At 36.4% G+C, this 16317-nt stretch overlaps 1 protein-coding gene across 10 annotated transcripts in view; it reads left to right on the forward strand.

Annotated features, from left to right (window-relative positions):
- Positions 1-16317, forward strand: part of BAZ2B (bromodomain adjacent to zinc finger domain 2B) — a 134107-nt gene that overhangs the window by 81342 nt on the left and 36448 nt on the right. For 5 of the 10 annotated variants that reach the window (XM_031053493.2, XM_031053494.2, XM_031053498.2 and 2 more), the window contains exons 6-12: positions 3013-3219; positions 3922-4320; positions 6601-7210; positions 8438-8734; positions 10876-10936; positions 11484-11592; positions 11854-11955. In XM_031053493.2, the coding sequence (XP_030909353.2) occupies positions 3013-3219; positions 3922-4320; positions 6601-7210; positions 8438-8734; positions 10876-10936; positions 11484-11592; positions 11854-11955 (1785 nt within the window). The remainder of the gene's footprint in view (positions 1-3012; positions 3220-3921; positions 4321-6600; positions 7211-8437; positions 8735-10875; positions 10937-11483; positions 11593-11853; positions 11956-16317) is intronic. The other 5 variants (XM_031053499.2, XM_031053497.2, XM_031053500.2 and 2 more) reach the window with 2 other exon arrangements.

Consider the following 16317-nt stretch of genomic DNA (forward strand, 5'->3'; position numbering starts at 1 on the left):
AAACTGGAAATGGGATACTGGGAAATTGATTACTGTTAGAATAGAAGCTAAGGGAGTCACTTGCCTAGTGGCAGCCATCTAGGCTAAAATACTTTTATTTCTTCACTGTCCCATTGGGTCATTAAGGTCTTTTGTTGGTACTTACATTAAGTCTAGATTACTGCTTTCTGAACTGTGGACATTTTCAATTAGCATAACTATCCAGATTTGCTAAAGTCAGTGAACCAAAATCGAATATGAACCTTACTTTAATTGAGCTCACTTCAACTTTTATAACTATGTTGTTGCCAGTAAAGGAACCAGTCAAAGTGAAATTTGCTCTTTTGATTGAACTTTTTTTTTTTTTTTTAATGGAGTGTGTTTCTTGAAGAGTATTTTATCATCTCTTTCTAAAGAATACATTTTTTGAATACTCTGTATGTGCTTGGTCTTACATATTTCATCAAAAATCCATTTCAGATGGGTAAAACAGTACCTAGTTTTTGGTCTGTACTTTTCCTTCTCTTTCTTATTTTGTGTCAGCAAAGTTTTCAAGGAATTTCAAGTATTTGTTGTTCTAGATGTCTTTACAGAGAGATTTTTCTTTAGTCTTTCTCATTCTGTCTTACATTATTTCATTTAGTCTGAATTATTTCTTCTCTATGCAGTTTACTTCCTTCCTTTCCCTTCAGGTGCTTTATCTTTTTTGCTGGATTTGATAGAAGCTTATCCATCAAGATTAATCCTTTTATATCCACTAAATGCACGAGTTCAAATTTTCTCCATTACCACATTTTCTCTAAGCTACTAATTTGCTGTCCCTGCTTGTGGAATCCCACTAATCCAACTTCTTTCTATTGGTTTTATCTCTGTCAAAAGATTCTATTTGTTTATGAAGTAAAAGCTCCCCAGGAAGCAGTTGTGTTTCACAGTGTAGTTAAGTACCTGATTTGTTTTGAAGCATTTGATTGCTTACAAGTTTCATGTAAAAAAACATGAATTAGTTTATTCATTACTAAATTTCATGCCAAAATTAGTTGTCCCTCTTCTTACTTGAAGTAGTTCTTTGTGAATCAGACTTACATGTCAGATGTTGCTTGGCACTCACCGCCTGCATTTTTTTGCAAGAATGTTCCTGACTCTGTTCTTTGTATTGTAAATTTCTTATGTTCTTGTTTGCAGTATGGAAAGATAGATTTTTAAGATTTTGTAAAGGAGATGGACAGCAAAAGTTTTAAGTGTTGATGAGTGGAAATAAACACTGTCACTTAATGTCTATCTGACATTCTCTTATTTTTCCAGACCATTCAATTAATCTCTTAAGCTCATGTTATAAATACATATTTCATTAGCATTGTGAATAAACAGGGTATTTCTGATTTTAAAATTACTGTAGTGTTTTGGGTGTTTCCTTTTCCACATAGAGAGGTAAATAGAGAACCATGAAGGGGAAAAACTAGAACAGAATCCTAGAGATGTGATTCCCGGCGGCTTTGTTAATTTCACTGCTTCAGATCATGGTCTGATATTTCATTTTATAATCTCAACCTTCATGAAGAAATATTTTACATCTGTGCCATTAGACAGGAAGATACTTAAAAAATACTTAAAAATGCTGTAAAGGACATCAGCAATAAAACATGTAAAACATGCCACAGACTGGCACAGTTATTTAGATTGGTTGTTTTTAAGTGTCTGCATACATTCAGATCATTGTCTTTCACTTGGAGTATCAACTGACACCTCTTTGAATTGAGAAGTGAAACAATAAATCCCAGTAAAAACTTAATTCTTATGATTTCCCAACATTGAAGCAATGCATGTGACTTACGCATAAAATATGATGATACAAAGGCTTACTGTGTTCATTACAGCAAATAAAGGCTGCGTAGTTCAAAAAAACAAGATACAGATACCAGCCAATTGATAAATAGGTGAGAGTTAATCAACCTACACATTCTGCGTTTCGTAGCTATTTCACAAAGTAAATGGAATCCCATTCCAAGGCAGCTGATCACTTGCTCCCTTCCAGTGGGATGGGAAGAAAATTTGGATAGTAAACTTTTATGTTTTGTTAAGAAAGCCTATATTTATAAGGAACTGTTTCTCTGTTTCTCCTGTCTGCGTTGTTATCTGGAACTGCTTCAGCTTTTTTTGCCCTACAGTCACCTGCTATTGCTGTACACCTCTCTTCCTTTTGACTTCTTTTAACCTTACAGTTCCCTCAGTGACTTCACATGCCCTTTCTAGATTTTTAGGTGCTGTGTAAGACTTTCCTGCTGCTCCCTGACATCTGTTAATCCTGTTTCACATGTTTCTCTACCTTCCAACATCATTCTGCCTTCTCTCTTTAATGACTAAATATACTTTAATGCAGTAATACACATTTTTATGTCTCTCCCACATAGCGCATCATAACACTGGAGTCCACCTGTGCCTCTTTCAGATGTATTTGTAGAATACACGTTTGTTTTAGTTAGCCAAGTTAGAAGTTTAGTTAGCTAAGTTGTTTTAGTTAGAAAGCTAGAAGCCAGCTTTCCTCATCTATTGCCTTTCAAAATGTGGTCTTGCAGTGTCAGTGTTTTGGAGTTCCTGTGGTTTTTTTACACATTTCTTCTCATTCTACAAGAATCTAATATGTGTCGTTCTTCCTGTGCTGGTTTGCAGAAAAGCTTTTGGCTTTAATTTTTTTGGAAGCAGTACATTCTGTGTACTTTGCTAGACCTAAATTCCAGGCCAGTTTTCTAAGCCTATATTTGTTCTGTTGTTTTGAAAGGTAGTGATACCAACTGTTCTGCCAATGTGTGTGGTCAGAAAAATGGCAGAGACTTGTGACCAGTTTTTAATTTTCATAATCTTGTGAAGCTCTTCTTTTTGGTCGGTTGTCTGCAGATAGAGTTGGTTGTGTTCAAGGGTTGCAGAACACTTTACTCCAAAGTCTCACTTGTTTTTGTTTTAAAGATTATGTATAATAAAAAGATGATATAACAGATTAAGCCTAAACCATTAACAGAGCATTTTTTTTCCTGGTAGAAGCCCAGAAAAAAAGCTGTGGAAAGCTCTAGTAATAGTGACAGTGATTCAGGCTCCTCTTCAGACACCTCAAGCGAAGGCATAAGTAGTAGTGACTCTGATGATTTAGAGGAGGATGAAGAAGAGGAGGAGGACCAGAGTGCTGAAGAGAGTGAAGACGATGAATCAGATTCTGAAAATGAAGCACATCACAAAAACAAGAACAAGGTATAAGACCATGCTCTGCTGCTCACAGTCTTGTCACTGAAAGCTGTTAATGACACATTGATGTGTTCATGTTTGTACCAGTGAGCCATTATTTAACTACATGTTAATGAATGATAAGAATACTCTTTCTGGTTTTGCTTCTGGGGTTTTGTGGGGGTTGGTTTGTTGTTTTTGGTTTTTTGTTTTGTTTTTTTTTCCTTTCTGTGCATGCATGTGTGTGTTTTGTTGTTCTTCATGGGCTAGAAGTTTAACTGTTGATAGCCTGTTCATCTTGTTATAAAGTGGGAAATATAAAGAAATCAAGTGCTGTGGCTTGATAGTGTATTGGAAATACAACTTTCTATGGATATCATTTTGGCAGTTGCTTTTATCCTAGGAGGGTGGTTACTTTCTCTAGTTGCCAATAGAAGAACAAGATTGTAATCTTGGGTATCCTGTTAGGTTTACAGTAAAAAATAAATAAAAAAACAACCATGCTTTAGTTTTTTTTCCTTTCTGTTAATCATTGTCTTGACATGCTGAAACTAGAGCAGAAAACCCTCTCAAAATAATAAATACAGGACAAGATTGATTTTATAATTATTATTTTCATCCTCTGCCAAGAACAGTATAATTGTTCCATGGGGACTGATGATGTACTATTTTTTTTTTAAGGATCTTTAACTGATCTAATGTAAACAGTCAAAAATACATATTTTGCAGGTGCTAATGCATAGTGGCGTAACAGATACGAAAACTGATGGACAAAAATCGCATGAAAAGTCTCAAGAAAAGAGAACACACCAGCAGATACCTCTTGTGTCTGATTCCCAGACTCACTCATCATTCCAGTCCCAGCAGAAGCAGCCTCAGGTTTTGTCACAGCAGCTTCCATTTATTTTCCAAAGCTCTCAGGCAAAGGAGGAATCTGTGAACAAACACACAAGTGTAATACAGTCTACGGGATTGGTTCCCAATGTGAAACCTTTGTCTCTGGTACATCAAGCCAAAAAGGAAACCTATTTAAAACTCATAGTTCCTTCCCCTGATCTACTCAAAGCAGGGAATAAAAATACCTCTGAAGAATCTATTTCTTTGACCAGCGATGTAAGATCAAAACGGGTGAGTGAAAAATCACTGTTTTTTTTTGATTATTTGTGGCAAGCATTGCCTGCCTAAGAAGATGCAGTATTGTGCTATCAAGCTCTTCTTAACATAATGCTTTAAAATTGTATGTATATTTATTTTCATACCTTTTTGTTTTAGAGTTGATAGGGGTTTCTGAATGATGTGAATGAAATTGGTAGTTTGTTTGTTTTCAAGAGCAGCATGTATGCTTTAATTTTAATGTTTCCCTGTATGTTGCAAGTGTCTTGAACTATTCCACTTCATCTCAGAGAAACACTTTATCTCAGAGAAAAGTAATGTTGTTGATGCATGTGCCTGTATGCATACCCTGATGCATACATGATGTAATTTTATACACAACTTAATGTCATATAATGGCAAATTTGAGTTTCATGCTCATCACATAGTGGAACTTTACAGCTCTGCTGAAAGCAATTGGTGTACTGATGACAGTAATGGGTACAAAGAAAATAAAGAATTTTCTCATGCGTATATCTCTTAAGGAAAATAAGCAGCTAAAATCAATATCAAAATAAGAGAAGAACTCACAGGCAAATTGGGGTATTTTTCCTTTGCTTTTAGTTTTAGTCAGAATGCTGATTTAATAGTTCTGTATCTAGTATGTAAGCATGGCTTTGCTTTGTTTCAAGTTTTATAATTGTAAGTCAAAGTAATTAAAATTGCCTATTTTAATAATGATTTTAAACAAAATAGCTGAAAGCCTTTTTAAAAAAATGTTCAACTCAGTCTTGGGTTTTGTTTGCTTTTTAAAGTCTGAAGGATATTTGTGCATTGACCTATTGAAACAGTATGACCACGGCAGTAAATTTGATCTTCCTTTTTGCTAGTTGTGAATCTACAGTATGTTTACATGTATCTGTCTTAACAGTTCCTTACCTTACAAAAATTTATTTTAGTTTATTTTGTCAGTAGTGATTATGGTCAGTAGTTTGTAATTTCTGTTCAGTTAGATCTGAATGGGGATTGGAAGAGAATAAAAATCTAATGTTTTAGAAATGTTGGGGTTTATATATATGTATATAAATATATATGTAAATTTACTGAGTTAAGGTTCATTATGAAAACAAAATTTGTTTCAAACTAAGTAGTACTGATGAAGAGAAAATTGAACTCTGATTCACAGCTAACTCGAAGTCCTCTCTGAGGATTGAAACATTTTTGTATCACACAGGCTTTTGTTCCTAGACCAGATGGAAAACATGATTTTTACTTTTAACTCCCAGTTACTTTGTAAAATTCAAATAAGCTAGTAATTTACCTGTAATGGTTAAGTAAGTTTTAATTATGAAAACATAAGTCTTTGCCATTGGAAGAGGCTTCTGCTGTCAAATTTAGGTTAAGAGTCTCTGGCTAATGATACATCATCAGCTGTTTAGCGATCTGATTTCTTTCGAACTTTTACTGGAGACATGTACTGTGTGAATATTTGATAGGCTTTTATAATTTCATATTCAGTTTTAAATGCTAGTAATTTCAGAAGTTTATTGTATTTGACTTAGTATTTAAAAATTGATTTAAAATTTACTGTCTTCATCCATTTGATTTTTTTTTCCCATCGAAGATGATGTATTTTTCCTTGCAAGAGTCTTGAAACTAAAACCAATGTAAGCTTTACATAGATTTCTGCGCCAGTACTGAATAAGTTTTACTAGAAGAACTTTCAAGTACTGCTTCAGAGTTAAAAGAAATTGTAGCATATCACAGTACTTCTGAGTAATGCCTTTTTCCTCATTTTTTTTGGTAGAACTTTTCTGTGCCAAAAGCCTTCGCTTGGTTTTCTGCTGGTATTGTAGCCATTTCTGTGTTGTATGAACAAATTAATAACGCTACTTTTACGTTCATTAATGAGATTTTTATATGCTGAAATAAGTAAAAAAAATGTTTTTGCTATACCAAGACATCCGTAGTCTTTTAAAAAATTTCTTTTTTCAAGATGTTTAATATCTTTATGAAAAATCAGTCTGGAGCAATGTAGCAAGTGAAAAAGCTTTCCTACATAATTTAGAACAGCTTCATCTTGGGGTCAGTTTGTCTTTTCCTACTTGATTTATAGTGAAAATCACAAGATTTGCATAACTTGTAGGTACTCAACCCTTCTGTTGTAGCTAGCACCTACTTTTGACCTCCTAAAAATAGCTTAGTGGATGTTTGACTCATAGAGTTCACCAGCCTGATTCCAAAAAAACCCAATCCCAAACAACCAAATAATCCCCACCCACCGCATTTTATTCCTTTGTCTTCTCCTTTCTTTAGGAACAATATAAACAGACATTCCCAGCAGCACAGCTAAAGAAACAGGAGTCGTCTAAGAACCTGAAGAAGGTTATTGCAGCTTTGTCAAGCCCCAAGCCAACATCTAATTCACCAGCTCATCAAAAACTCACATCCCTGGAAAACAACCATTCTAATCCATTCCTGACAAATGCACTTTTAGGTAATCACCAACCCAATGGAGTTACTCAGAGCGTCATCCAGGAGGTTCCTCTTGCGCTTACTACGAAACTGAAATCCCAGACCAAGATCAATGAAAGTGTAGCCATTTCTAGTAGTGCCCCCTTTTCTTTGCCAGTAAACTTGAGTGCTTGTGGGAAAAAACCAACTTGTAACCGGACACCTGTTGTGCCCTCTACCTCTCCTGTGTTACCTGGTTCAGGAAAGGATAAAACAGTCAGCAATAATGCAGTAAATGCAGTAAAAACACAACACCGCCTTCACTCTGCAAAACTGGTGGTGGAGCAGTTCAGAGGGGTAGACTCAGATGCCCCCAGCAGTAAGGACTCTGACGACTCAAATGATGATGACGACGATGATGAAGATGAAGATGAGGATGATGAAGATGATGATTCTGATGATAGCCAATCAGGTGGTTTAATCTTTTTAATAGGAAAAGCAGAAACTTTATTTTTTGAGTGTTGAAAACATGCATTTCCCACCATATTTTATCATAGGGGTAGGAAATTTTGGGGCAGCATGGCCCACAGAGTGTCCTGCAGATATCATGGAAAGTAGCACATATCTCCCACTCCTCCACTGTGTCATATCCAAAATCATGTTTACTTTCAGCTGTCCCGGTAAGACTGCTCCACAGGCTTCTGGAAAGGCTGTCAAGAGACCTGCCTTCCAGATCAGTCATGCCGCCTGCAGCTCATATACTGCTTGTGTGGCGAGGTGCCCAGGAGGAGGATGAGATAGTAGGCTGGTTTATATTTAATTATTTTGGCAAGCAGAGCCCATCTGCAAGTGTGCTTCTCTAGCCAGAGGGACTAAGTAAAGGCTTTCAAATTGTCAGGTGACAAGAACAGCATGTTTCTAGGCTTCATTCAGGAGCACAGTAGTCAATGAGCAAGATTAGAGAAAAGTACCAGGACAGTTTTAAGGGCTGCAGTGTTAATAACTAGCATTCAGACTACTGTTTTAAGGGCTCTTAAGCTATTCAGAAAGGCCAAGACATTTAAAGAGTCAGTTGTATGCCCAGCCACTCATTTCTCCTCCTGTGTGTGCTGATATCCCTTGGGTCCAGCTCCACCTTCATCTTTCTCTTTCCCCTCTCTCATCCACACACCCTGTACTAATCCTCTTTTTGTCTCAGCTGTAGTCCATCTTTAGTTCCTTATCCTGTTTACCCCTTACTCTAACTCTTCCTTTGCCCAGATTGCCATACTTCCAATTCTGACACCTTTCAGTCTGTACCCAGTACCATTGTTTGCTTCCTCTTCATGCTAGATTTCACATCCTGTGAGGTGCCCTTCCTGGCTGACAGGGGATGTCTTAGCTGTAGCTCATTCTAGGGTAAACAGTTTCTTAAAATGCTGCAGTGTCTGTCTCATCTCCTCATGAAAAAAATTCCATCCAAAGCAACAGTTCATTATCATGTGGAATTGCTTTATGCTGTCATATTTGTAGTAATTTTAAAGTTTAGTTAGTTAATTATAACCTTCTATTTATACTCAAGGGATGTTATTAATAAAGAATTCTAGTCAGAGAAGCTTCTTAATAAAGACAAAAGACTTTGCAAGTGTTAGAACTTAAATGTATTTGCCATTAGTTATCAAGTCATAATGTGCTTTTTGCCACACTTCTTTTTAAACAGAGTCTGACAGTAATTCTGAGTCAGATACAGAAGGGTCTGAGGATGAAGATGATGAGGATGATAAAGATCAAGATGAATCGGATACAGATACTGAGGGAGAAAAAACTCCACTGAAACTGACTAAAACTTCATCCTCTGTGAAGAGCTCTTCCATTGGTCTTGCAGCTCATTCTACCCCGCTTAATCTCCAAGTAGCAAAGGCCCCAAGCTCTGCACCAGCTGCCTTATGTCCTGAGTCCCAGCCTGCAGTTTTTCTTGGGACAGCACCATCTTCTCTTACACCAAGTACACACTGTGGTATCTGAATGTCTTTTGTTATAGTATAGTTATCATCTAATTGGCATGTACTGTAATAGTAGTTATAAAACTAGTTTAGACACTGTTATTAGTGATAGACATTAGAAGAAGATTTTTTACAGTAAGAACAAGCATTCACTGGGACAAACTCTCCAGGAATCTGGTATCCTGTCACTGGAGGTTTTCAAGATGTGGTTCGTCAGGGTGCTAGACAATCTTATCTAGGCTCCTTTTCCCATGAAAGGTTGGGCCAGGTGATCTGTTTTAGGTCCTTTCCTGGGGATCAAAAACAGCCTGAGCTGTTCTGTGATCTTTTCATGGGCTTTTGCAAGAGCTGTTAAAATCAGTAAGCAAACCTGCAAGTTCTCAAGACCTAAACATTACACTTAGTCCAGGACATTTTAGCTCATGTAATTATTTGAGAGAAGGTAGGATGAAATAGCCAGAATTTATACTTATTACATAAAACCTCTGTTCTTTACCATTTTATTGTGAGCTAGTTATTCTATTTTTAATTTCTATGCATTATAGTTTGCATTCCAAATCTTCTATTTCTGCCCCTTCCTTGATAAATTTAATGACTGTATTTAGTTAAAATATAACTTTATTCTTTCAAAAATCTCGGTAGAATTTATGGATTACATGCAAGGAGTTCTTTTTAAAAGGTTCATGAAAAGTACATCTAGCATTTGCCTGCTGCTGTATAGTGTTTATTATCCTTCATTTGGTTACTAGTTTATAAGATTTAGTAATCACTACTGCTACAGAAAAGAATGCATTTTTGGAACAACACTCCTCAATTTGCATGGTAACAATTAAGTTGTATATTTATTACTTTGATTTAGAACCTTGATATTTAATGGACATACGAGTAAGTAGATTATAATCCAAATTGTTGAAATAGAAAGTTAATTTTTTTGCTCAGGAATCTGTGTTGATTTATGGAGCTTTGGAAAGGCTGATAGATTTTGCCTGTGTATGGAGGTAGGAGGTAGAATTTTACTTTGTGTCCTTGTTTTAGGTGTAGTATTTCCTCCCAGTAAGAATCACCATAGTAGAGTTAGAATAGTTTTGTGTCCATTTTGCCTAAAGGTAGGCAGTCACTGAAGAGGTCTTGTGTCTCTTTGTTTTTCACTGGGCAATTTCCCCCCCTCCCATCCACCCTCCTTTTATTTGGACAAACAGTTTTCCTCCCTAAACTGTGACTATTAGAGGTAGCAAAATAGTCAGTCATGTTAGTTTAAGACTTCAGATGTGTCCAACAAGTTTTTCATCCAGGCATGGGCAGTTTCTGTGCTTTCTGTAGAGATTAACAGCTGCTTCCAGATCATCAGGCATCTCAGTTGGAAACCTGTGCCATTGCACCGTAGGGCACTCCTCTGGCTGTAGGAGGTTGGAGCTAGTTTCAAGTATTCAGTCTGATAATGATACTCATGTCCATTTCCATGGGAAGAGAAACTACACAAGGCCCAAACTACCTTTTTGAGAAAGGCATCTTCCAAAGAAGTCTCTGTTCGTAATTCCTGTCCTACAATTCTTGGAGGCCTGAGAAAAGCATCAGCTTTTGGCACTCCCATGGTTTACCCACATTTGCGTAAAATCCCACCTTTGGAATTTGTCTCTATCATATTACTGATTCAGTCTTCTGACTAGCACCAAACACATCTGTTTGAAAAGCTGGAATTCTGAAAACTTTCTGTATTGGCAGTTGACTGCAATCCATACACAATGCTCTTTGAAGGCTGAGCCTATTGTATGTATTTTAAAGTAACTCATATTTAATACACTCTGGTGAAGAAAAACAGATGTGCAAGGAATTAGTTTGGCAGCATCTAAAGAGACTGTATTTTAGCAATATCTAAATAGAGTGCCAGACAAGGCAAGCAGTTATGTATGGCATAATTAGGAAATTTTTTTGCTTACAATTTTAGAAGTAGAGGTTAAAAGAAACTTAGAGGAAAATGTATTTCAGAAGGAGAATAGTTACATTAATTTTCTTGGTACTTGAGGTATGTAGTGGCTAGAATGAAAACACTTGATTTATCTTTTTGGGTTGGGGATATAAGGATGAAAAGGATATTTTAGTTACATGTTATTTTCACTTTTTACATTCTCTTAGGTATTAATAAATTCTGTTTCAGGTATTTCAAAAAGACGAAAAGTAGCAGATGAACGGGAGCTGCGTGTTCCTCTCGAATACGGGTAGGTTATGTATGTACTAGATATTCCTTTAAAGAAAGCAATACCTTCAGAAATCAGTTGGTAAAGAAATGACAGTTTAAATATTTTTGAGGCTATTTAATAAGGGAAGGTTTTCAGTGATTTAGATTTCCAGCTCACAGTGACTGGATTTTTTAAACTGTAATCATATTCAATGTGTTAATTTTTGTGCATCAAATTTGCTCTTTTGCAAACATGACCTGTCCCTTAATATTTTTGCCACCAGCAATTAATCCTGATGGTTAGATCTGAACTAGTATAGACTCCACATAACTCCCTTTATTGTAGTACTAAGCTGTTAAAAATGCAGTAATATGTAAGTAGCTTGATATAAATAGATCCATATATAGTCAGTTTGTACAAACTACATAATAACTTATCCTTTTGTCTATTTGATATATGATATTCTTGACACATTTAACGTGTGCCATTTTCCTTTCTTTGTAAAAATTTTTAGTTGACATTAATTGCTTGATTTTAAAAAAACCACAAATGTATTGTTGTATGCAACTATTTCATATTACTGTAGCTGGCAAAGAGAAACCCGAATAAGAAACTTCGGTGGTCGTCTTCAAGGAGAAGTAGCGTATTTTGCACCTTGCGGAAAGAAGCTGAGACAGTATCCAGAAGTAGTAAAGGTACATTCCTTTTTTAACTTTTGTGTTCTAATGCTACTAAGCATGCTTGCAATTAAAAAAATGCTTTTTTTTCCCTCCAATATTTCAAAATATCCTGTGATGAGAGGTGTAATGTATCTCAGTTTGTTACTGATTTGATCTCCTATAAATGCATATCCCTTTTATAGAATATTCAAAACATTACAATCACAGTTAGCTGTACATCAAAGCTGGGTTGTAATTATTTACAAGCTGAAGTGGAAAAATATGTGATTTTTTCAGTATCTCAGCAGAAATGGAATAATGGATATCTCAAGGGACAATTTCAGCTTCAGTGCAAAAATAGGAGTGGGTGACTTCTATGAAGCCAGAGATGGACCGCAGGTATCCACTTTTTAAAAAGTAAAGTCTTTGATCCAAGGAACATTAACTTACATTTAGGTGAAGTAATTTTTGCCACGGTCTGAAGCATTACCTGTTTTTTAGCTAATTCTTTCTAAAAACTGTGTGTATTTCTTAATAGTAGTTATATTGAGATGCCAAGAGCTTGATCCTGGGCAGTGTTGAAAACCACTCCTTTCAGTGATTTTATTAGGAGGTTGCAGGAGTTCAGCGTGCCTTATGATCAGCTCTGAGCCTGGATTTATCTGGGATGAAAGAACTCTGAGCTCCATATTTTATCATAGTGTTCAGATTTTTCTGACTAAAACGCTATTTCTTCCTTTACTGTATAAACTTAATATTGATAGTAACTTATGTGTATGTCTCAAATCATACTCTTTTCATGTATTCATGTGCATGGTATATATATGTGTGTGTGTGTGTGTGTATGTGTGTATAAATACATGTTTCAATACAAGTGTTTCCTTTATCACTAGTATCATCTGAGCTTCCTGAAGCATATTTTTACAGGAAATAAAATACTGGATTATGTCCGTTACTCTTTACATTAGTAGAACTGTTACACTTTGTGTAGGTAAACCCCACAAGGATAAATAAAATCAGAATTTTAAGGAAATGAGTATTGAGTTTTTGCCATACTATGTTACTGTGTTTTGGTCATGTTGCCGTTACTTCAGGATGTGCATGAGAGTTTTTGTACTTCTGTCAGTGAATATATCTGCTTCTTTAAAATACAAGTATTTTGAGTATGTCGCTACAGGTATGTGGACAGACATCATTCTCTCAGCAAGCTTAAATTCAGGCTCCAGTTAAGCCTTATGGCCTTGTGATGCTCTGTAGAAATACATAATATTTGCATAACATAAATTTGAAAGTTGCATTCATAGTAAGCAGCTACTTCCTAGATAGTGTTTCATGATTCCTGGATTACCAGGAGTAAAACCTTGCAAAACCCTCTTCATGTTTGGTCTTCATAATACAACAGTACAAGTTAATGTGATGTGAACTTCATTATATACCTGAATGACTTGATAAAAATAACTCCTTTACTTATAATTAATATTTCCTTATTCTGTAACATAATGTAATGTCAGGGTGTCTGCTGTCTTTTTACCCTTGTTACCCTTTCTGTGTCTGTTGCCCATATTACTTCATTAGTCTTGTCCCCTTCTCCAGCTATATTCATGAGCCGATTTGCAGGTTTTTCCCTTCAATACTAACACACTTCCTAATAAAGGCATTGGGAGGGCAGGTTTCTGTACACAGGGTTGGCAACATGACTATTAAGTGGCTCTACAACTCACTAGAGTTTCTACTTGTCCAGTTTGTGGTAGGTTCCATTGAGGCTTGGTTAGACAATGGAAAAGTTGATGGGTTTTTTTGTTTTGTTACTTTTTTTGTTTATTTGTTTTAAAAGAAAAAAAGCCTGAGGGTAGCTGTTTCAGATGTGCTAAAATGATATGTATGAGGTTTCAAATGAGGATATAATAATGTAAATGGTTGAACTACACTCAGGCTGATAGTACACACTGAGTAACACAGGATGTGATACTGATACTTCATGAAGAGAATTTGCACCCTTTTTACTGAAAGCTTTTGAGTTGTCTGGCTGCAAAGCAATATAGGATAATAATATCTTCATGCATGTCTGGAGATAATGCCAGGAATTTTATTTCTGTTTTTGTTGTAATTTCAATTATTACATATAGCCTTTCATGGTTGCTGTTCCCTTTCTTTGTTACATATTTATGTCATCTTTTGGGACATGCAGCATGCATCCAAATTGACTGGGTAAGTTTCACAAAGCTCAAAGGTGGAACAAGATGCAAAGAAAACTATTTAAGGGTTAAATCGGTTATAGTGAAGAATTTACCCATAGCAAGCCACAAATGTATGGATTACCCACTTCTGATAGTGCCTGTAAAAAAGTGCTTGTGCTTAAGTAAAGCAGCCAGATATTATAGGTTATTCAAAGCAGTAATTAATAGCTTTAAAGAAGAAGCGTATTTGGCACAAGTGGGCCATGAAATATAAGGGTTAGAGGAATGTTTGAAGTTTGGCAAATGTGGAAATTCAGTGACCTGACCTGGAGGCTTTAACCTGCTGTGGTTTACAAAGATTAGTGTGAATGTGATTTGGGGTGATGCTGAGAGCACACAGATCTTTATGAATTTGAGTAATATGGATAGGAATACTGAACCGCATAATAGGTGGAAGATTGTTGTGTGGATTGATACTGAGCTGTGCCCTAAGATTGCATCTTGCTGGCTTTGATTAATGTACAACAGCAAGAGTATCCATCACAGAATGCTGAGCTTGGAAAGGACCTCTGGAGGTCATGTTGTCCAAACCCCCTGCTCAGGAAGGGTCACCTAGAGCCAGTGGACATGAATATGTCCAGACAGCTGTTGAAAATCTTTAAGGGGAGAGACTCCACAGCTTCTCTAGGCCACCTGTTCCAGTTCTTCATCACTGCCACAGTCACAAAGCATTCCCTAATTTTCAGAGGGAGCCTCCTGTGTTTAAGTTTATGCCAATTGCGTCTCATCCTGTCACTAGGCACCTCTGAAAAGAGCCTGGCTCTGTTCAGGTTGTACCATCCCTCCAGGTATGTATACACATCAGTGAGACCCCCCTGAGTCTTCTTTCTCCAGGCTGAGGCAAGCCCAGCTTTCTCAACCCTCTCTTTCTGCGGTCATTATGTAGTTAGAGAAAACTTGACTTAATGCAGCTCCGTTCAGATCCATTTTAGTTGAAGATGAAGTCTCAGTAATGGCAAAATACAGGGTTTTTTAACCTGGATATAACTGTCTGGGAGTAATAGTTCAGTCACAGTAAACATGACATGCACTTTTTTTACTAATAAGAGTTTTCATAAAGCTGGGAAAATAATGTTGTGGGGTTTTGGTTTGTTTGGTTTTTTTTTTTTTTTGTTGGTTGGTTGTTTCTTGGTTTTGTTTTTTCCCAGTGAGTCTGAATGCTTGCCTAGAAAGGCAGCTGAATTCAGGAACAGGAAAGGAAGAAAGTGCTTGAAGTACTTTTTTGCATGTCCTTAGTGTGAAGGAGCTCTGAAGTACAGTAGTCTTTCTCAGAGTATGCAACTGCGGTGCTACCTCAGAGCAAATACAGTGCATCTTCATAAGGTGTGAAGTCTACTTCTTTTAAGCCAATTTCTTAAGCTTACTGTTCTTTAGTTGTAAGACTTATTCTGTGAGTAAGTATCTAGAAGTCTCAAATGTTTAGTACAGATGCAAAAGAAATACCATACAGAACAGCCAACTATAAAATCAGCTGTCATATGCATTTGTAATGTAGCAATAATTATTTGCTTTCTATTCTAGAAACTGCAATTTAAAATATCCTGTTTTGACTTCTGCAGTTCAGAAAGCTTTGTTGTTAGCTTTTTTTGTTGCAAATCTAAACTGAAATTAATGAGAATGAGGGTATCTGCTTCTTGCAAAGTGGCTGTGGTTTTGTTCATTAGTTTGGTTAACAGACTTCGAGCTTGATTATGCTCACATGAGTTATCTGGTCCCCTTTTTGGGAAATGTCCCATGTACAGTACAGTATTGCAACAGATGGTACATGTCTGAGGGTGAGAAATTAAATTTGGTTTTTGTTTTGATTAGTTTCAGCAATAAAACGCAGCATTTCACAATGTTCCATTTTTTTCTCTAATGTTTGTGTAGCAAAGCACAGATTTTTATGGAAGCTCCCGATTTTCCTGTGTTGGGACCCAATCCCTGTATGTTTTCTTAGGAATATTGAAAATCCATGGAGTATCAGATTGTACATGCTTTTAATAGAAAAGTATTTTGGGTCACATTTTAAAAGGTACCTAGGCACAAAATACAGATGGTCAACTAACTCTAGTGTAATCCATAATGGATCTGTTCTGGACTGTTTCTCTCTTGTCCTCTCTTAAAGTTGTGGAAACTTGTTGCATCACAACGTTCTTTGACAGGACATTAAGCAGTCTTCTCCACATGTCTTGAAATGCCAACTCCTTTTGCTTATTAAACCTTCTACTACATAATATACAATACATCCATGGTCTCTGTGGCGCTAACAGTCTTGTGGACCTCTTGATCTATTTTATTTGCCACGTATTTGTCATCATTAATATTGTTAACTATGGCAGTACAGAGCAAGAGCAATTGCCATTGCATGTTCTAATGTGCTTTTTGAGATGCAGTGGCCTCTCCCTATTCCTCCCTATGGGGGAATCCTATTTCTCCCACCTCTGGCGCTTGTGGTTTATGTGGTAAGATTTCCTAAGTTGAAGGTTGGTGTAGGTGATAAGTACTATATTCAATCTGCCTTACTTTGCTCAACAAACTGAAC

Source organism: Melopsittacus undulatus, chromosome 4 (genome assembly GCF_012275295.1).
Source record: "Melopsittacus undulatus isolate bMelUnd1 chromosome 4, bMelUnd1.mat.Z, whole genome shotgun sequence".
NCBI lineage: Eukaryota > Metazoa > Chordata > Aves > Psittaciformes > Psittaculidae > Melopsittacus > Melopsittacus undulatus.